The 18221-nt window shown below is 35.0% G+C and overlaps 2 protein-coding genes across 2 annotated transcripts; both read right to left on the reverse strand.

Moving 5' to 3' along the window:
* Positions 1 to 6619: 6619 nt before the first annotated feature.
* Positions 6620 to 9259, reverse strand: LOC132645942 (protein PLANT CADMIUM RESISTANCE 8-like). The gene is made up of 4 exons (XM_060363217.1): positions 8802 to 9259; positions 8175 to 8246; positions 7788 to 8000; positions 6620 to 7076 (listed from the first exon to the last, which is right to left on the reverse strand). Exons 1-4 carry the CDS (start codon positions 8977 to 8979, stop codon positions 6994 to 6996), a joined length of 546 nt encoding a protein of 181 aa, XP_060219200.1. The 5' UTR covers positions 8980 to 9259; the 3' UTR covers positions 6620 to 6993.
* A 1033-nt stretch (positions 9260 to 10292) lies between these two features.
* On the reverse strand, positions 10293 to 17673 carry LOC132645939 (probable plastidic glucose transporter 3). The gene is made up of 14 exons (XM_060363203.1): positions 17495 to 17673; positions 16959 to 17105; positions 16376 to 16487; positions 16198 to 16265; positions 15533 to 15665; positions 15019 to 15118; positions 14842 to 14954; positions 14492 to 14585; positions 13493 to 13652; positions 13262 to 13405; positions 13099 to 13172; positions 12905 to 12993; positions 12385 to 12499; positions 10293 to 11008 (listed from the first exon to the last, which is right to left on the reverse strand). The coding sequence occupies exons 2-14, from the start codon at positions 17059 to 17061 to the stop codon at positions 10826 to 10828; spliced, it is 1488 nt and encodes a 495-aa protein (XP_060219186.1). The 5' UTR covers positions 17062 to 17105; positions 17495 to 17673; the 3' UTR covers positions 10293 to 10825.
* Positions 17674 to 18221: the final 548 nt, after the last annotated feature.

An 18221-nucleotide genomic window follows, 5' to 3' on the forward strand; every position in this document is an offset into this window, starting at 1 on the left:
TTGCTGCCCATGGTTTTCATGAATATAACTTGCTTGTACATGGATATCATGAATTATAGCTTGCTTGCATGAACTTGTAAAACATGTATAGTATTTCTTGAAAATAGCATAATATATCATAAACTAGCATGCATGAACCCATGGAATGAGATATATGGGTTTTTCATAGATTACAGACAGATTCTTAATAATCATAAAGAAATATTAAGAACTCAATGATGGAACTATAACAATTCATACATAATATAATCATGGACATAAACCTAGGGTTATCATGAGCATGGTATAGAAACCCTAGTTTTCGCAGAGAATCATAATTTATGAATTATGAGGCGTGGGGAAGAACGATGATGTTCCCACACGTAGATAGTAACTCTACAAACCTTAATCGCTCCAAAACTTGAAGAAAAGTCTGAATCTTTGAAGAAGAATTCCAAAAGCTTTGAATTTGGAAACCTTGAGAGGATTTTCATTGATTTTCGTAGCTACTGTTCGTGGCTCAAAGGGTACTGCTCCGGACCTCCAAATCCAATCTCCACCGTTCATATTTTGGACTTATTTGTTATGAACACTAATTTAAAAGTTGGTCTTGATCCAACGGTTAGATTATCAGTAAACACCAAATTAATATGGCTGGTCGGAATGAAACTCAACAGAAAAATACTAGAGTTTTTTCTAACTTTTTTACAACTCTTGATTTTTATAGGGTAACGGGATGGATGGATTTATTCTAGTATTTATAAATGATAAATCTTGTAGAATACAAAGGTTCTTGATTAAAATATTTACCTTGGAGGAAACCTTAGGAAACTAGATTGTCAAACCAAATTCTTAAAGGTTTCTTGATTTTTCTTGATTGCAAGAATGAGTTTCTTGCAAGATTGAAGTGTCTAGGTTCTTTAGGGATGGAGGTAGAGAGAAAAAGAATAGTCTCTTAGGGTTTAGAATAGTGTTAGGGACGTTTTTACTTCATACAATAATAAAATAAGGAGTCTCAATTCGAGTAGGAAAAGGCTAAAACGTAACCCAAAATCTGAAAATTCTGCTCCCACCAGTGATAGTAAAACCAGGCATAACTCTTAGCACAGAGCTCCGTTTGAGCTCCATAAGATACCGTTGGAAAGATATTCCAAGGGGATACAACTTTCATGTTTTAAGTTTTCTCAAATTATCAACTAATCAAGGAGTTACGGGTGCCCAAAGTAGGCTGGTCAACCACTTTCGTAATACGTACAAACTTTCAAATTTTTCTCTAAAACTCTAACGTTACGAGTCTAACATGAGTTCTAAGATACGAGGTGTTACACTATGTGCATCAATCACTCCTACAGACCTTTGACTCTCTTCCTGTGCAGTCATTGCATATGCCTCATTCACAATCACACCAGTTCCTTTTGCCAACAAATTACTTCTTATATTGTTATAACTTTCATTTAATCCCATAAGGAATTTTATCAGCCTTTGAGACTTGAGATGATCTGCGTACTGTTTGGATTCTTCACAACAAGGTGGCAAGGGAACCATCACATCCAATTCATCCCATATCTCCTTCATCTTAGAGTCATAGCAAGTAAAAGAATCATTGCATTGTTTCAAATTTACTATTGCTGAACATAAGTGATAAATCCTTGTAAGGTTAGATCTATCAAATCTTTCTCTAAATTCTTCCCAGATCTGTCTAGCACAACATACATAATGCTAGCTATCAATTCACTAGATACAATACTTCCTATCCATGATAATACTATTGCATCACATTTATCCCATAATTCTTCTAAATCATCTTTGTACTTACTTTTTATACAAGTTCCATTTATGAATCCAAGTTTACCTTTTCATCTCAATGCTAATTTCATCGATCTGCTCCACAATGTATAATTTTATGATCCTTTGAATTTTGTTGGGATCAAAACAAGTTCAGGTACATCAGATGGTTGCAGATACAAATGATGATGATGATTGATTGTGTTTATTGCTTCTCCTGTGGTACTTGAACTTCCTGTCATGTTTAAGCTTACTTCAAGCTTTGATTTGTTACTCTCCAATGGAGTTTTACTGATCTAGATAGTGATCGTGTGTAACCTGCTCTGATACCGTATGAATTTACTGAATCAACACCATGAGATGAACTTCAACTCATCCATGGATGCTCGACATTTTGGAAGGAAAACAGTTAGAGAGTAGGAGAGGAAAATGTGTATTGTATTTCATTCAATCTCATCATTACAAGTGAGTGGAGTATATATGATTGTAACTAACATGCCAACTGTGTACAGCTGGACATGATTCACACGTGACTCTTCCTAACACATCAACTAACTCTAACTAACTTTTGAACAAATTAGTGTATACTCTGATATACACTTGATATACAGATTATTCCTAGTGATATACCTCATATTCCAACAAAGAAGTTCTAAAGTAGCCTAGTGTATAGTATCTTAGTTAATTATCTTGAAGAAATATCTAGATTTTCTAGAGTATTACTAGAAGATAAAGTTAACTAGATTGTTCTTGTAGATGTATCTAAAAGAGTATCTAGAACCATCCATAAAAAACTATAAGTAGGGATGGTCTTGTACGTTTGTAATTCAACTCAATACAAACTCAAGTCATTCAAGCCAATTGAACAGAGCCTAGCAGAAGGTCTGCCCGATTTAAGTTTTCTTATGCTATTTCTCTACAACTTATATAATCAAAATTGAAGTATATGAAGAATGACTTAATAATGGCTTTATCGATCCCTTTCTTTTATCTCTTTATTCTTATACGTATGTTTATTTCGAGTTCGAAACAAAAAGAATATGCATGCGCTCACTGCTTATTCGTCGGTTCTGCCTTTGGTTATGGGTTGAATGTTGGCAATTCAAATGGAATGATGAATGTTAAATTTGGATTAGATCAATGCATAGTGCTATAGAATCATCTAAATTCAACTAAATTCTTCGACACGTAATATGCACGACAAATCAGACACTAATTGCCACGAAATTAACAGTAATTTCCTTTTAGTAAAGTAATTTATATATGGGGGTGTGGGGGCGGCGAAATTAAGGAGCTATCCTCGACTATAAAATTTCTAATTGCCTAGGTCATTCCACTTTCGTTTCCACTAGCAAAAGGTAAACAATTTTAAAATGAAGACTTTTAGTAGTTCCTCTCTATCCAATAATTTCTGTTTGAAATTTTAATAAAAATATCATCTGAGGCATATATGAGACGATGATAAGAAACTATTTAATTCTTAATTTTATCCTTTTATAAAAGTTGACAATAAAAAAAGATTCGTGCTTGGGATATTTGTACTTGTGTGTTAATGGCAATGTTAGAAAGTCAATAAGCAATTATGCGCCCATTATTTAATCCCAACAATATATCGGGACATCCAAAAAGTGAAATGTGCGTACAAAATGTGAGGCTTTGACAATATTTTTAAAGATGTTTAACAAACATCGAAAAGCAGAAAAAATATGTATGTGATTAAAGATGGTTCAATACAATCATCAATCAAGCCAAAATATTTAATTTAAAAGAAGATAGTAGCATTATGTTGTCTACTTGTGCTTTTCTAAAAGGACTAACAATATATTTGAATTCTCATGCAAAGCCGGATAGTGACAGTTAGGAATGGCCAGTGGCGGCTGCGTGGATTTAGAATTTAAAATTTATAAACTTTTATAGCAATCAATTTTAAGTTAATATACATTGTTTTAAAAGGTAATATCAGGATTCGTTCCGGGACTCGCCTCGGGGCAGGACAGTGGCAAAACGCCCTGGGCTAACGTGCGGGGCTTAGTTCCTATGAGGCTTACGCCCTAAGCGCCCAACCGTACGCCCTAAACACGCCTAACGCCCAACGCCCAGGGCTCGCCTAACAGTTCTTACACAAATTATATTTTAAATTCCTTAATTAAAATCATTCACCCTCATAATTGTTTAACAAAATAATAATACTTAATAGTTTTTCATCTATAGAAATAGAAAATTGGGTGTAACTCATATAACAAGTCATAGTATTGGATATTTACTGTTTAAGAACGTCGTGAGGGTGAATATCACTTATTTAAAAAAAAAAAAAAACACATAGCGGAATTGTACATTTTCACTTGTCATTGGTCATAAGTCCTATGTATCAGAATTATCATATAATTTTATTTTTTGTTCAAGAAGAAGTTATGTTTTAATTATAATATTGATAAATTTTATTGATTATTTGCTTACAGGGAGATAAAATGAATAGTATGATAGTAATAGTGTTTTAAGAAACTGTATTTTTTTCCGTGTTTGAAAGTTAAAATGTTAGAATTGTTTTGCATTTCATAATAGCTTTTATTTCATTGTATTATTTATACTTGTAAAATTATGTTATATATAATTACAAGTTATAAGCGGTGTATAATGGGCTTTGATCATTTTTTTGTGAGGATCAAGTGTGCGCGCGCTCACAGACACACACATATACATATATATATATATATATATATATATATATATATATATATATATATATATTTTATTTATTTACAGTTTTCTTTTATTTTTTTATGTAATTCTACCTATTTAAAAAATATTTATTGTAATTATATTATTTTAAGAAATACTAAAAATTAAATACCCATGGGGCTTACGCCCCGTGCCTCGAGGCTTATGCCTCGTTGAAGCGTATGTAAAACGCCCCGCCTTACATCCCCTCCTTTTAAAACACTGTTAATATATAATAATACTTGAATTTACAATCAATCAATACTATACAGGATTTAAACAAAAATTGCTAGATTCATGTGAAATAGTACATATTACCTTGTAGATCCGCCTGGTTGTACTGGCCAATTTCAATTTCCCTTAGCAAGTACAGTAATAATTGGCTGCCTATACCTGTCCCTCTCCATTCGCCCAACCTTTTCTTTCATTTGTAAGTGGTTGGGCGGCCAAACGTGTCCTTATGTACAGCAAGAGCACAAAACGACACAGCTAGGTTTTATTGATGCTGAAAATAACCAGTTACCTAGTTGAGAAACTAGGCCAGGAAGAAGCCAAGTAACTTCCAAATTATCGTTGGTTCCAAGTTCCATCAATATAGGTTCTGACACTTTTTTAAAATTTTAACGTGTGTACTTATATATACACACACATGGAAGGTTTTTAGTTACAAAGCCTGAGATATTAAAAGTGAAAATGTTGGCATGAGTAATGAATAATTCTGTGGAAAAACACTATTTTCTGCTAGTGAAAGTTTTCTGCATGCATTCAGTCAATTTATGCACAGTGAATTGGTCCCTAAGAAACCCCGAAAGGGAAGACTTGAATTTTAAAACAATGGATAGGATTGAACCTAGCTCCTACTCGATGAGATGATGCAATATTATTACTCATATATTTGTCGTTCAATAGAATTTAATTTTGTTACTAACAATACCTCACGTGTTTATGGCCATCATTTAAGCTACCATTATCGCTTATCAGAATCTCCAACAAGCATCCGATACGGTTAGAGTGTTGAATTCCCTTATTAATCTCCCGTCCAGTGGTCATGACCAGCTGGTTAATTCAACTTACGTGGACATAATTTGATTTCTATACTAGGTAAAGAATTTTTGTTAAATAATCTAACTATATCATATTCGTATTCTCTTAAATCTTAATGAGTATATATGTATATAATAGACTCCGACAAGTTTTGAATGAGACAAGTCCCACTGATTCTTTCTACCTTTTAATTGTACTATATAGAACAAAATATTCATTCTAACTTTATTCCTTATTCATTTGTTTGGTATTTTGGGGTATAATGATGATAATGGAGCTGAAGTATTTTCATCATGTCTATTGTCAGTCGGTAGCTGGAAATCCAATTATAGAAAGAAACATGGTTTAGAATATCCAAAGAACAGCAATACAATATCTAACAAACGACTGTGTCCTTACTTACTACTATCACTTTCAGATTTCAACTAGCAAGTGCTCCAGCTTTCAAGGTTAATTTCACTACTTAAAATAGATTTAACGAGTAAAATGTAAAGTGAATAAAAAACTTATCTAAACTCTAAATAAGTCTAAATTACTGTGTTACTATATATAAGTGAAAAGGAGATAAAAGAAATGATCCGACTAATTCTGTGTTTCACAATACTATCAATTTATCATCTACGACGGATTAAATCATGGATTCGCGGATTCAACTGAATTTATTGCTTGGAACCTTGTATATATGTGCACATAACAAGTAGTAGAATAGCATTGACGATACATAATCACTTAACTTAGGACATGCAAAATATAAATTCTAAATTGCCTGACATTTCTTTTTCTTCTTCCATTCTAAACAAACCAAATTTTAGGAAACTGGAGAGAATATAACATATCGGTGACGGACGAGAACTCTGGGCTCCTTATAAGGCTTGGGCAGTCCTCCTCTCTTGAAGCTAGCTTTTGAGTGCGAGTTAGACCCAATGAACGAAAATGCTGAAGACTTAAAATAAAGTAAAAAGATGGCCGAGAAGAAAAATATGACGGCCCATTTAGGGCCCCAACTAGTTTCACAATAAGTTACTTCACTTCTAAATGACAAATTAAGCATGAAATTAGCCCGGCCCATCGAATAGATGCCAACTTCATTATTCAATTCCAAGCTCAATTCTGCATATACATTGGAGGATTTACATTACTGATTTTAATTAGCTGGGGATTGATGGGGTTGATTGATTGATTGATTGGGTACACTAATTTCCATTTAAACCAGCAGACCACAGATTGACAGTGGTGTTATTTGTAGTACATAGACCAGAAGTATTGTTGTTTCCAGTAAGACAATAATCTAATTGAAATGGAATTCTACAAACATAGTTCGAACGATTAACACAGCCAAGATGGTTGAATTAAGGATACAACTTCAAACAAGATACAAAATCTGGTTGTTGCAAAAAAAAAAAAAAAAAGAGTAACATAACATAATACAACCTCAACTCAAACAAATAAAGAATCACAATCTTGAATTTATTTGGACATGGATTGTACTTGGGGAGCTTCATTCACTTGTTGGTTCCCATAATGCTGCTGAGCAACTATACCATTCCACCCTGCACCACATTTTTCACACCCCTATTAGATATTTATTTCTTTCTTGTACACCCAATTCACTGACTTACAACAAGGTCAAGATTGTGGATTAGAGTTTCATTGCCATCTAGTAACAAAAATATTTTTATTTGTTCGATTCAAGAAAAAGAACTAGCTTGTACGTGATAGATTGTAAATCATTCATTTACAATAGTTTAAGCTTTTGGATGAATAGTACATTAATAGTATTTAGGTATTCATATCAACTCTCTCTTTTTTTTTTCTCCCTTTAGACAAATAAAATAATTGAAGTTTTTCTATTTGGAATTGTGTTAGGTCTAATTTCTATCACTTTGATTGGATTATCCGTAACCATATTTACAATATAGGCATGGTTATTAGTAGAGGCGAAGCCATGATTTTAATTTTATGGATTCTCGATTTTAGAATGATGACTTCAAGTGTTAATAACTGAATTCTAAACTTAATGTTTGTGCATATTTAATGTATAATTTTGAACATAAACACACAATCTAAGTAAAAGCTATTGGGTTCAACCAAACCCGTATCCGGGCTTCTAGGTCGACCCCTGGTGATCAATTGGACCTTTGATTAATTAATATCCCGTGACCTCCTCCTTTCTTTAATTCATAGGCACAAGAGGTCAAATTCTGATTATTGTGAAAGTACAATATGGTAAAAATATTACTATTGTACCAAGAGTGACATACCTAGAGCAGGATCAAGTCCCCTGTTCCGAAGCTCTCTAAACTCTTGACAAAGAGAACAACATGGACAGAATATGTGGGAAATTATGTCTGAATAAGGAGCTTCCACTAGATTGTATCTCTGTCTCTGCTTCATTCTATACTTAGAGCCCATGACCCACTGAGAGCAAAGAGCAGGCATCATCAGCAGGTATATGAAAGTCCCCATAGGACAAGCTGTATTAATCACCATAAAAAATCAATGTTTAGTATTAGTCATAGTATCAGCTAGCAACCATAGTTCATTATATTTACCAATTGCACTGTGTTATTGCACGAAACGAAATGATAAAAGGGAAAGAGTTTTAACTTCTATACACTGAAAAATTGCAGGTAGACTTGGAGACTTACTCATTTCACCTGCATCGAGGACTTCCGCTATCTGTCCGAATGTTACACAAGGCAAGAACGCTGTCATAACAGCTGCACAAACAAGAATGTTCTCTTATAACCGGATCAAGGATTTTAAGACAATTAATGTTTATCATAACAGCTTCATAAACAAGAATGTTCTTTGGAGGCCGCTCAAGGATTTTAAGATGTGAAGTTCCATGGTACTAGAAACTTTTTGTGATATTGTGCAAGTACATATAAGTTATTTAAATATTTATAGAGTTCGAGCTAAATGACATCAAACGCGTTCTCTATGCCAACAAGTTCATCCTACCCTGATGTTCCTAATTTTTCCTTTAAAAATTTGGGTTGTTGGTCCAAAGAAAAAGGATCAATTGATCCATAAAGGTACTAGGAGCTTCTCGAGCGAAGTTTTGCATCACCCTTAGTAAGAAATGGATGGGGTCTGACTGTGATAAAGATATTGACCTTGAGTCTAAGTTAACCTCAAAAGCTAGCTCAAGAGGCAAGACCAATCACCTCATCCCAAACCGACGTGGGACTTTAACAATGCAGAATCACAGCATAGTATAGGTGGTTGATACCAAAATAAATTATTCGCGGGGAAAAAAAAATTCTAATTACCATTAGTTTGATCCAAGTGACAATCAAATAAGCCAGTGCTCCAAGGAGCTCCAATATGTACAGGTGCTGGTGATACAGCCTGTACTCCTTGGTACTGTTGAGGATTTGAGGGAGCTGGTTCAGTACCACTCTCTGGCTGAGGAGTTTCTACTTCATTATTTGCTTCAACTCTTCCCATTGTATCCAATATTTTTGAGCTTAGAAGGATGAAGAAAATTTTCTTCTCAAATATCAATGAGCTCTTTCATATATGAGGGAAAGGGTTTTTGTGTGACATGTCCAGAGTAGATGGCATCTTTGACTTGGAAAAACCAATCAATGAGATTATTCAAATTATCTGTGGTCAAAATTATGTCCTTTTTCACGTTATACAACTTTCTCGAGTTTCAGCAATATCACAGAAATGGACAAAATTCAGAGGTAAAATAGGAGGGGTAGGAGTTTTCTATTCAGAACTCAAGTTATTAGAAGCTTTCAAGACCATTTTATTCCAAGTTGACTTTATGTGTTCATATGTCACTCGCCAAGTTTGGTAGCAAGCTGCAACTTGGAAGTAGGATTAGTACGACGTCCCTTTTCATTGTTTTAATTTGCATTTTAGTAGTTTCATTTTCGTTCTAGGTATTAGACTATCCTCATATCTGATTTCACTCTTCAATTCTCTGCAGAGTCAATCTTTAGGAACATAATTATTTCCTTGGTAGGAAAATGCCCAAGGCCATACGACTTGCTGTTATTCAGAAAAAGAAGATAATTAAACTTCCTGGAAGGTAGTTATTCAAAGTCAACTTGTGATACAAGAGACGTGTAGTGCATTAATACAGATGTTTGAGTAAATAATGTTCAAACTAGGCCACTATTTTTCATAGAACAAGACATGTTAATCATCATTAAGACAGCTAACGCATGACTGGACTTTATCATGCATATACGTGTTTAACATCATGGCATCTCTCAGACGGATTCAGAATTTTGATCTAGGCATCTCTCAGACGGATTCAGAATTTTGATCTAGGCATCTCTCAGACGTATTCAGAATTTTGATCTATAAATTCAAGACCACGACTTTTTTTGCTTAGTGGATTCTGAATAGATTTATATTAAGTGAATTTTTTTTGACATAACTACAAGGTTTAAGCTTAAGTTATTGAGTTCTGTCAGGTTTAAGTTATTGAGTTCGAGAACCTGTAACTGTGGCTCCGCCCCTGATGGCGTGGTTGTACCTTCCATACAACCAAGAAGATCGCCCTGTTTTTTCTTCTTTTTTTTTTTTTTTCAAATTAAGCACTAGGCTTCAGTGGTATGGCTCATCTCCGTGAGGGGTGCCTAACCAACCCTCAAAGCTCAACCAAGAAGATGGCAGACGAGCGCTTAGAGCAGATCATTTTCTATTGAGAAAAATATGAAGATGACCAACATACTTACAGCTGGCTTCCTAACTACTAGCTGGCAATTATAGCAACACAACAGAATCAATGCTGAAGCCAAAAATGGAAAAATCTCAGCTACATTAATCAATTGTGTACTACAATATAATACTACCAATATTCCTTGTTACCGCAAGCAGCAACTAGCCTACCAGTTTCTTGCTAATTCAAAGTCTGTAACATTATTTCTATAAGGAATGTTCCGAGCAGCCTTTCTGTGCCATGCTAATTACAAAAATCAGATCAAGGCAAAAATTAAAGGAAAGGCTATACAAAAATAGCAACAATAGGTACTCTATAGTATATATGTGATCTACTACTGGCTGAGGCAGATGCAGTTTCATGCTCCCTCAGACAATAGTCACCGACCAGTGGAGTGAGCAGAATAGCAGCAAAAATAAGCAGTGACAATTCCCTACAAACTCGCTTTCTGACAATCCCTATCTTGATTGTTCGTCGTCACTGCCTTCCCGCCTATGAACACACTCCAAAATTGAACAAATCAAAAAATAGCTGAGCCAAGAATTTGGATGTTCAACCACTAGACCTTTAACATTTTCCAATCTGAACTTAATATAGAGTGTGATATAGTCACCACTAATCAGACGAAAGAAGAGCAAACTCAATCTCCTGTAATGTTTTTCCTTTTGTTTCCACTACATTCTTTTTCACAAAGGCCACTGCCAACAAGCAAAAACCGGCAAAGATTCCATACACAATTTGTGGTCCAAGATGCTCAAGCATCGGCAGAAACAGAAGACCGACTAAAAAATTTATGACCTGTTAAAGAGCGAAATACGATATGAGAATACATTGGGAAAGAAAAGATGAAAACTTAAAGCATCAATCTCAAAAAAATCTATGCAATTTTCAAAAAACAACAAAAACAATCATGCTTATAATAAAAGGCAAGTGTCGATAACACTTAACAATTTTAAATTACTGCTGTAGCTGAACCATGCATGAACTATAATATGAATGGGGACATAAGAAGTAGACACTGATTTCATTTTTTTCTTTTTTGAGATATGAAAGACGATCTCATACATTTTGTATTTAGAACAGTATATACATTTACCTGCTAGGTTTAGATCTCCCTTAAATGATGTCAAAAGTCTTCCAGGCAGAATGAATTTTAAGCACAAAACACTTTGACCATCCAACACCTCGTCAGGGAATCAAAGGGTTGGTCATTTACAAAGACTAGATTCTTGTTTGAACTTTGAAGTAAAGAATACGAAATGAATACTGTATAAAAAGTTTAGGGATGAATTATGATACTCCCTAGATTCCCCCATCACTTCAAATGGTCTCATTTTTCTGGTTCTTGGCAGTGTAGGTTGGGGGCCGTAGTCGCTTAGAACAAGGAGATCCTCTTGTCATGCTATGCGCAAGGTATCCCTATTGGTTTGACTACCACTAAAGTAGATTGTGCAGATAGAACAGCTCAGACAGATAACTTTTTTTTCTGATCTCCGAGGGCCAATGGCGCACAGTTTGACACTCAGCGGATAATGGGCCCGCCCCTCTACCCGTCTCCACTTATATACCAGGCTTTTGTCTGCAGCAGGATTCAATCCCCTGACTCATGATTGATGAATTTACCTGCAAATCTTGTTTGACTTACGCCCAATAGCAGGATGTGGCTGCACGTACATATAGGCTGATGATTTCAGCAGCGACTCGTTGTGTCAAATGACTGGACATCTAGAACATATATTACCCAACGGAAGATGTGTGTTTCAATTAAATGTGTAATTCCAAGCTACTACCAGAAATAATAAGGGAATAAACCTCCTCCTTACGTTCACGCCCTCCCTCAACAACAAGCATTGTGCATCAACCCCAAGCTAGTTAGAGTTGGCCATATGATCCTCAACATCCATTTCACTCTGTTTGGACCCGTTTTATCCCACTACTCAATTACCTCCCCACCCCCCACCCCAAAAGAGAAGAAGAAAAGACAAAATGAAAGCTGACATAAGAAGTTATTAAGACTTGTTGCATAAGAACAAATACATTGTGTCATATATTGGTCAAAGTTGTCAGACATAAAAGTTCTAGAGATCCTTCCCTGTTTGATAATTCTTCATCCAAGGACAAAACAAAGAGAATAATTTAAAAAAACAGAAGAATCAAGAGAAGGATGAAAATACCCAATGTGCAGCCATGCATAAAGCCATTGCCTTTGCCCTAATCCGGCCAGGGAATATCTCTGACAGCAGGAGGCTAGGGACTGGACCAGCACCCAAAGAAAATGCCAACACATACCTGACATAAAAAACTTCCCATTATTGAAAGGAAACTACCAGCCTTTGCTTTTGTGCATTTGTAGTTATCTTCTGAATAGTCAGTAAAGCTATCTAAGCATAAAATTGTTTCATTATTTAGTCAGAGTAAACAGTTACCAAGTACATAAGGACACTTTTCTCTAGAATTCAATTGGATACTGTTAACCACTATAGCAGTACCAGAACTACTATCTTCATCTCTTAGCTGCTTACTGACTTCTCTTTGTTTGACTTGACTAAGATAACTTCCCCAGAACGAAGGAGTCATAGTCCCAGATAGTTATTTTGTTGTTATCTAATCATTACAGTATAAAGAGCATATCTAGTCCTTTCTATCAATAATGTATCAACTACTACAACGACAATCTTGGAGTGGATTACTCACAGTAGGGTCCCACCAACTGATAGGTATAATACTGCAGAGATTGGTACAAATGAACTAGCGGCTGTTACTTGAAGACCCGTTGCAATTGCCTGCACCAAATACATCTCAGAAGTTCAAGATGAGAAAGCAATATATTCTTGGAACTACATGTTCCTATTTATTTATATAGGATTGAGCAAACAAGATTATGTTACCATGCCCAAGAAACTCCCAATTAGAAGCACCTTCCTCCCAAGCTTATCCATCAAAATCATTGCAATAATAGACCCTGTAGACGTTATACACAACAGGAAATGAGAAATCACTAACAGATCCAAGGGTGTTATATGTGTTCTGTATGGAGAGGTGATATTCTACCTGTTAAGTTTACGATCCCAACGCATGTATTTGCAGTGTCTGAAGGTACTCCAGCCTTTTTAAAAACAGTCGAAGAGAAATAAAATACAGCATTTATTCCAGATAGTTGTTGCAAAGCAAATAAGGCAGATCCAATGAAAACCACTGTCCAAACGGCAAAAGTTATGAATTCATCAACTTCTTCACACAAGACATATTGACAGAACGAAAACACATCATCAATAATTATACCTTTAAAATGACGACCATACAGTAGTTCTCCAAACCTAACATTATCCACTTCATCTCCTTTGTCTGTCTTTGACATTTCTGCAATGGCATACTTAACATGTGATGATGACGCTCCCATAAGCTTTTCAAGCTCTTCTTCAGCCAAATCAATTCTTCCTCTCTGAGTAAAGTCCAGAAACAAAAGGTGAGTCAGATAAGAAAACCATAATCTGCTGAGTGTTTGCAAATGATAGATCACAGAAGACATTTAATCAGTAAGCTCCTGCATTGAAGCACCATAATAATATAACAACTTTTATTTTGATAAGTATAATAACATGCCAACTATTCTATGGTATAAATACGCTGTAGTCTTGAGTCTTGACTGTAGTATCAGGACATTAAGACAAATTGTGGCAGGAATGAACCAAACATGTTTCTCTCAATAGTAGATTTGTATTAAAACCTGCTAAGTTATTGTACACAGGAAGAACAGAAGCCCACCAATGAATAGAGAAAGCAATCAGGCTAATGTCGTTGCACTGTCAAGATCATATCGCCATCAGTTATTTCATAACGTTGCCTCGTATGAAAACATGGTGAGGATAGATATGTAATAAAAGAAATTCATGTAACTGTATATTCACCAAAAACAGCCTAGGTCCAAGAACAATGGATGAGTTATGTTTTAGGGACGTGGAAAGACGTTTAAAATAATCGGTATGTTCATTCAGTCCAACATTAGATGGATGGTGGTAAAATTTAGAGTATGAGTACATACGAAGATTTGAATATATATATCCAAGACAGGAAACCAAGCAGTAGTTTATAAAATTCAATTGCCCACATATGCATTTAAAGTATTTACTTGTCAACTGAAACAAAAGAAGACCGTCTTCCATTTGGTGACCTAGTCAATTTGAATTGTTAGCAGATTTTACTATTTACAAGATTCACAATAAACTGAACATGCTAATGCCACTTTTCTATCTACTGCAAGACACTATGATTTAAGAGAACCTTAACAAGCCAGTGAGGACTCTCAGCACAGAATTCCATCAAAACAGCAAGTATCGCAGCAGGAATGGTGGATATCCAAAAGCAAACTCGCCACCTGTGACATCATTGTAGAAGTAATTACACATCATCACTCAATTAATTAACGGGATGCTTTAAACATGTATGATAATCAACTTATTCTTAATAAGCTCCCATAAAAAGCATTTTAGCAGTCTCAAACTGAAGATAGACAGTATCCAAACAGTGACTGGAGTAAAATGGAATAGTACATTTTTTCATTCATCTCAGCCAGCCCTATCAATCGATCATAATAAAGGGGAAAAAGGACATCAAGGGCATACAATCCTTACCAACCAACAGTATCCTTGGCAGGAATTCCAATGAGAAGAGCTCCCAGGAGCCCAAGGCATGTGGCAATCTGAGTGAAACTCCCATAGGTGCCTCTAACAAAAGCTGGTGAAACCTGGTCAAACAAATTAAATGTAACTAAAAAGATAGAATTAGGAGCAAAAGATAATATCACATACCTCTGCAACATAGAGAGCAGCAACAGCAGGGCCAAGGCCCATCCCTATTCCAACAAGTAACCTTCCAAGAAGCATAACTCCAAGAGTACTTGTTGCAGCACTACATTTGTACAGTTGAAGAACCTTCAGTTAAGTTCCAGAAACTCGTAACGTAATAAAATTGAATTAAGGGTTTCTGATTTCACCCTCTCGTATTCGCTCCAGTTTATATAATTCAATAACTTAAACAGGAAAAGAAAACTCAAGCACCCGAAGCCACATGAAGCAACCTTTACAGGACTGTTATGAATAAGTCTGCAGACTGCAGGAGACTTTGCCAATGCAAAAGATAGCAAGAGTAAAATATCCCTAAGGGATTAGACACTTCCTTTTAAAAATATCCATTCATCCCAGACAGGTTATACAATGAATAGAGAGGACTCAAGACTTCACAATATCTGGATGGTATTACAGAGTATGCATTTTAAGTAGAAAAGGCCTTAGTATAGCTAGTAAGAAAGTTTATTAAGGTTACCTCATAGAAGCACCTATTATCATTGGTAGAGCACACAATTGAAAGCCTCTCCGACGACCAACCCCATCTGCTATCCAACCACTGAATATTGAGCCCAAAAAAGCACCTCCCAAACATGTACTCACAACCAGACCTTCAGTTGAAAATAAAATTATCATCTCAGATGGACCTGGTAAAATATGAACTAAACAACTAGATGAAGAAAATCGTTTTAAGAGAAGAAAGGGGAGATGCAAGTGTTAGACACAGGTTCAACTGAACTCACTGCCTTGTACTCCAACTCTCTATATAGACACTTCTCGGTTTTCAAGATTCAAACTGTGTATACTTTGACCTACATTTTAAAATGTATTTTTTCATCATATTGACGGGAGAAATATTGCAACTTATAGTACTTTTCATATAGTTTTTGAATATCTAATTTTAATTTTAATCTATTAAATTGATCTATTACAATTTAGCTTCAAAGATTAGTCAAATTAACTCTTGAAAAGCGAAAAGTGCCACATAAACTAGGATGGAGGGAGTACCAATTATATTTACACAAATGTAGCACGCACTGTTACAAATGAGTCTGACTTAAAGGATCTGCCTACAGAAGGGAACACAAGGAGATTCGAATGCGTGGACCTGGGGGGATCTTTAAGGTAAATGGCATAAAGTACCTTCAGCCAAGGTGCTGCCACTGAAGCCAAGGTCCAAAGACATGCTTTCTAGAGTGTCATTAACCACCCTGAATAAACCAAGCCAAAATAGAACGCAAAGTTGGAAAAAATGGAATAGAGTTTAGTCAACTAAAAAGTAGGATCATGAAAGAAACTAACTTTGAAAATTCAGTCATACCCAAGATGGTAACCAAACAAGAGTGATGAAATAATTGCCACCAGTATATGCGGCAACGGGCGCTTCCATGAGGGGTTTCCAATTTCTTTCCAGACACCATTTTGGAGACGACCTAAAAACACATAAGCAAGAATCAAAAATCAATTTTACACAAAAAAATTATCCTATTATGTTAAGTCCTTTGGTTGTCTCTAAGCTGATGGTACACTTAGAGAAGTATAATACTATTTTATTGGAAAATGGACGACATCACTCAACCAAGTTGACAAATTTTTATTTCTCTTATTTGAGCTCCAGAAAATCTAGAGACTGACAGTAGCTCATAAAAATAGAAATTGTGTGATATCATCATATGGAACAAAGAGAGAGAAATAGATCTTGGCATGACCCAATTTTATTTTATTTAAAAAAAAAAAAAACACATATCATGTTAAGTTGCAGCAAAATTAACATGTTCCTTTCTGCTCCTACAATATCTACACATCCAGAAAAACAAAACAAAAAATGTACTACAAAACTGCATTTGGAGGCAACTGAATCTAAATCATAGATCCAGTTGCGTACACAAATAAAAAGGAAATACCTAAACTTTCTTCTCTGTCTTCATAATCATCAGTGAACTGATCTTTAGTTGATGCACGCTTGTACATTGAATAAGCATCTGCAAGACCACCACCACTTCTCATATCTCTATGCTTATGTAACAAATATCCCGATCATATACTCCAACCTGCATAGATCCAATGGTATATAACGAATAAGTATTCTAGTCACGTCAATAAAGTCATGAAATTCTTCGTTTTCTATTTTTTTTTATAAAAAATGATCAGTTATCAGCTGGCAACCTCATCCCTTCATAACCGACAATGTTTAACCGAAACACAAATCCCAGATCTGATGTGAAAAGGAAAATTCCATACATGAAAATCTTAAACCGACAATTCATTACTCTTATCATCAATCAAGAAAATTCTAATCTTTCAAATCAAAAATGGAATTTTACGTTTTCAACTGAAATTATATTTGGGATTTCCATTGCTTAATTATCTACCATTACCATAATATAAGCACATCTAGAGAGAGAGAGAGAGAGAGAGAGTGTGTATCAGTACTTGTTACCTTCTTAAAAGTTTTGGTAGAAAAATGTAAGCTAAAATGGAGTGGCTAAATTAGTAGTGAAGTTTGGGGGAGAAATTAAAAGTTGGCAACGAAGTTAAGAGGCAATTATTATTACTAAGAAAAAGTGTAAGTAGGAAAACGTGATAATGAAAAAGGGGAAGGGCGAAATCTTAGAAAGGATGCTAACGTGTTATTTTCACTAGTAAGCAAACAGGACAAACAAGTGCATATGCGTATGCAATGGTTCTACAAATCTAGGAGAGCTCTGAGACGAACGCCTGGCCCAATGTGTTTGCTTTTGTACTTTTTTTTTCCTGCTTTGTGTCTTGTCCTCTCATCTTCTGACACATCATCCTTCTCAATCTAGTATACTCCTTTCAGCCCATTTTATGTGATTTTATTTGCGGCACACGAGGTTTAAGAGATAAAATAAAAATTTATAATCTAAAATGAGCTATATATTTTTATGTGATTATATATTATTTTTATTATATATAAAAAATTATTTTTTTAACAGATTAAAAAGAAAATATATCATAAATTTATGAACTGAAATAAACTATATATATTTATGTAAAATATTAAAGCTTAAAATTCTTTTAAGGCAGGATTAAGGTTTGCGTACACCGGATCCGGAATCAAAATGCCCCAAAAAATCATTTTGAACCAAAATATCCCAACAAAAAAAAAGTTACCAAAGTGCCTTTAGCGCAGTAAAATTGCGCTA

The sequence above is a fragment of the Lycium barbarum genome, chromosome 1, assembly GCF_019175385.1.
Source record: "Lycium barbarum isolate Lr01 chromosome 1, ASM1917538v2, whole genome shotgun sequence".
NCBI classification, from domain to species: Eukaryota; Viridiplantae; Streptophyta; class Magnoliopsida; order Solanales; family Solanaceae; genus Lycium; species Lycium barbarum.

Excerpts from the sequence above, each read along its gene's own strand:
- LOC132645942 (XM_060363217.1), bottom strand. The coding sequence starts at position 8,979 with ATGGGAAGAGTTGAAGCAAATAATGAAGTAGAAACTCCTCAGCCAGAG. Across the intron at positions 8,001-8,174 it reads CCTCGATGCAGGTGAAATGA|CTTGTCCTATGGGGACTTTC; the intron begins GTAAGTCTCCAA and ends TGATTAATACAG. Across the intron at positions 7,077-7,787 it reads GGGACTTGATCCTGCTCTAG|GGTGGAATGGTATAGTTGCT; the intron begins GTATGTCACTCT and ends AATGTGGTGCAG.
- LOC132645939 (XM_060363203.1), bottom strand. The coding sequence starts at position 17,061 with ATGAGAAGTGGTGGTGGTCTTGCAGATGCTTATTCAATGTACAAGCGT. Across the intron at positions 13,653-14,491 it reads GTCCTCACTGGCTTGTTAAG|AGAGGAAGAATTGATTTGGC; the intron begins GTTCTCTTAAAT and ends GACTTTACTCAG. Across the intron at positions 12,500-12,904 it reads TCAGTTGGTGGGACCCTACT|GTATGTGTTGGCATTTTCTT; the intron begins GTGAGTAATCCA and ends TTTTTATGTCAG.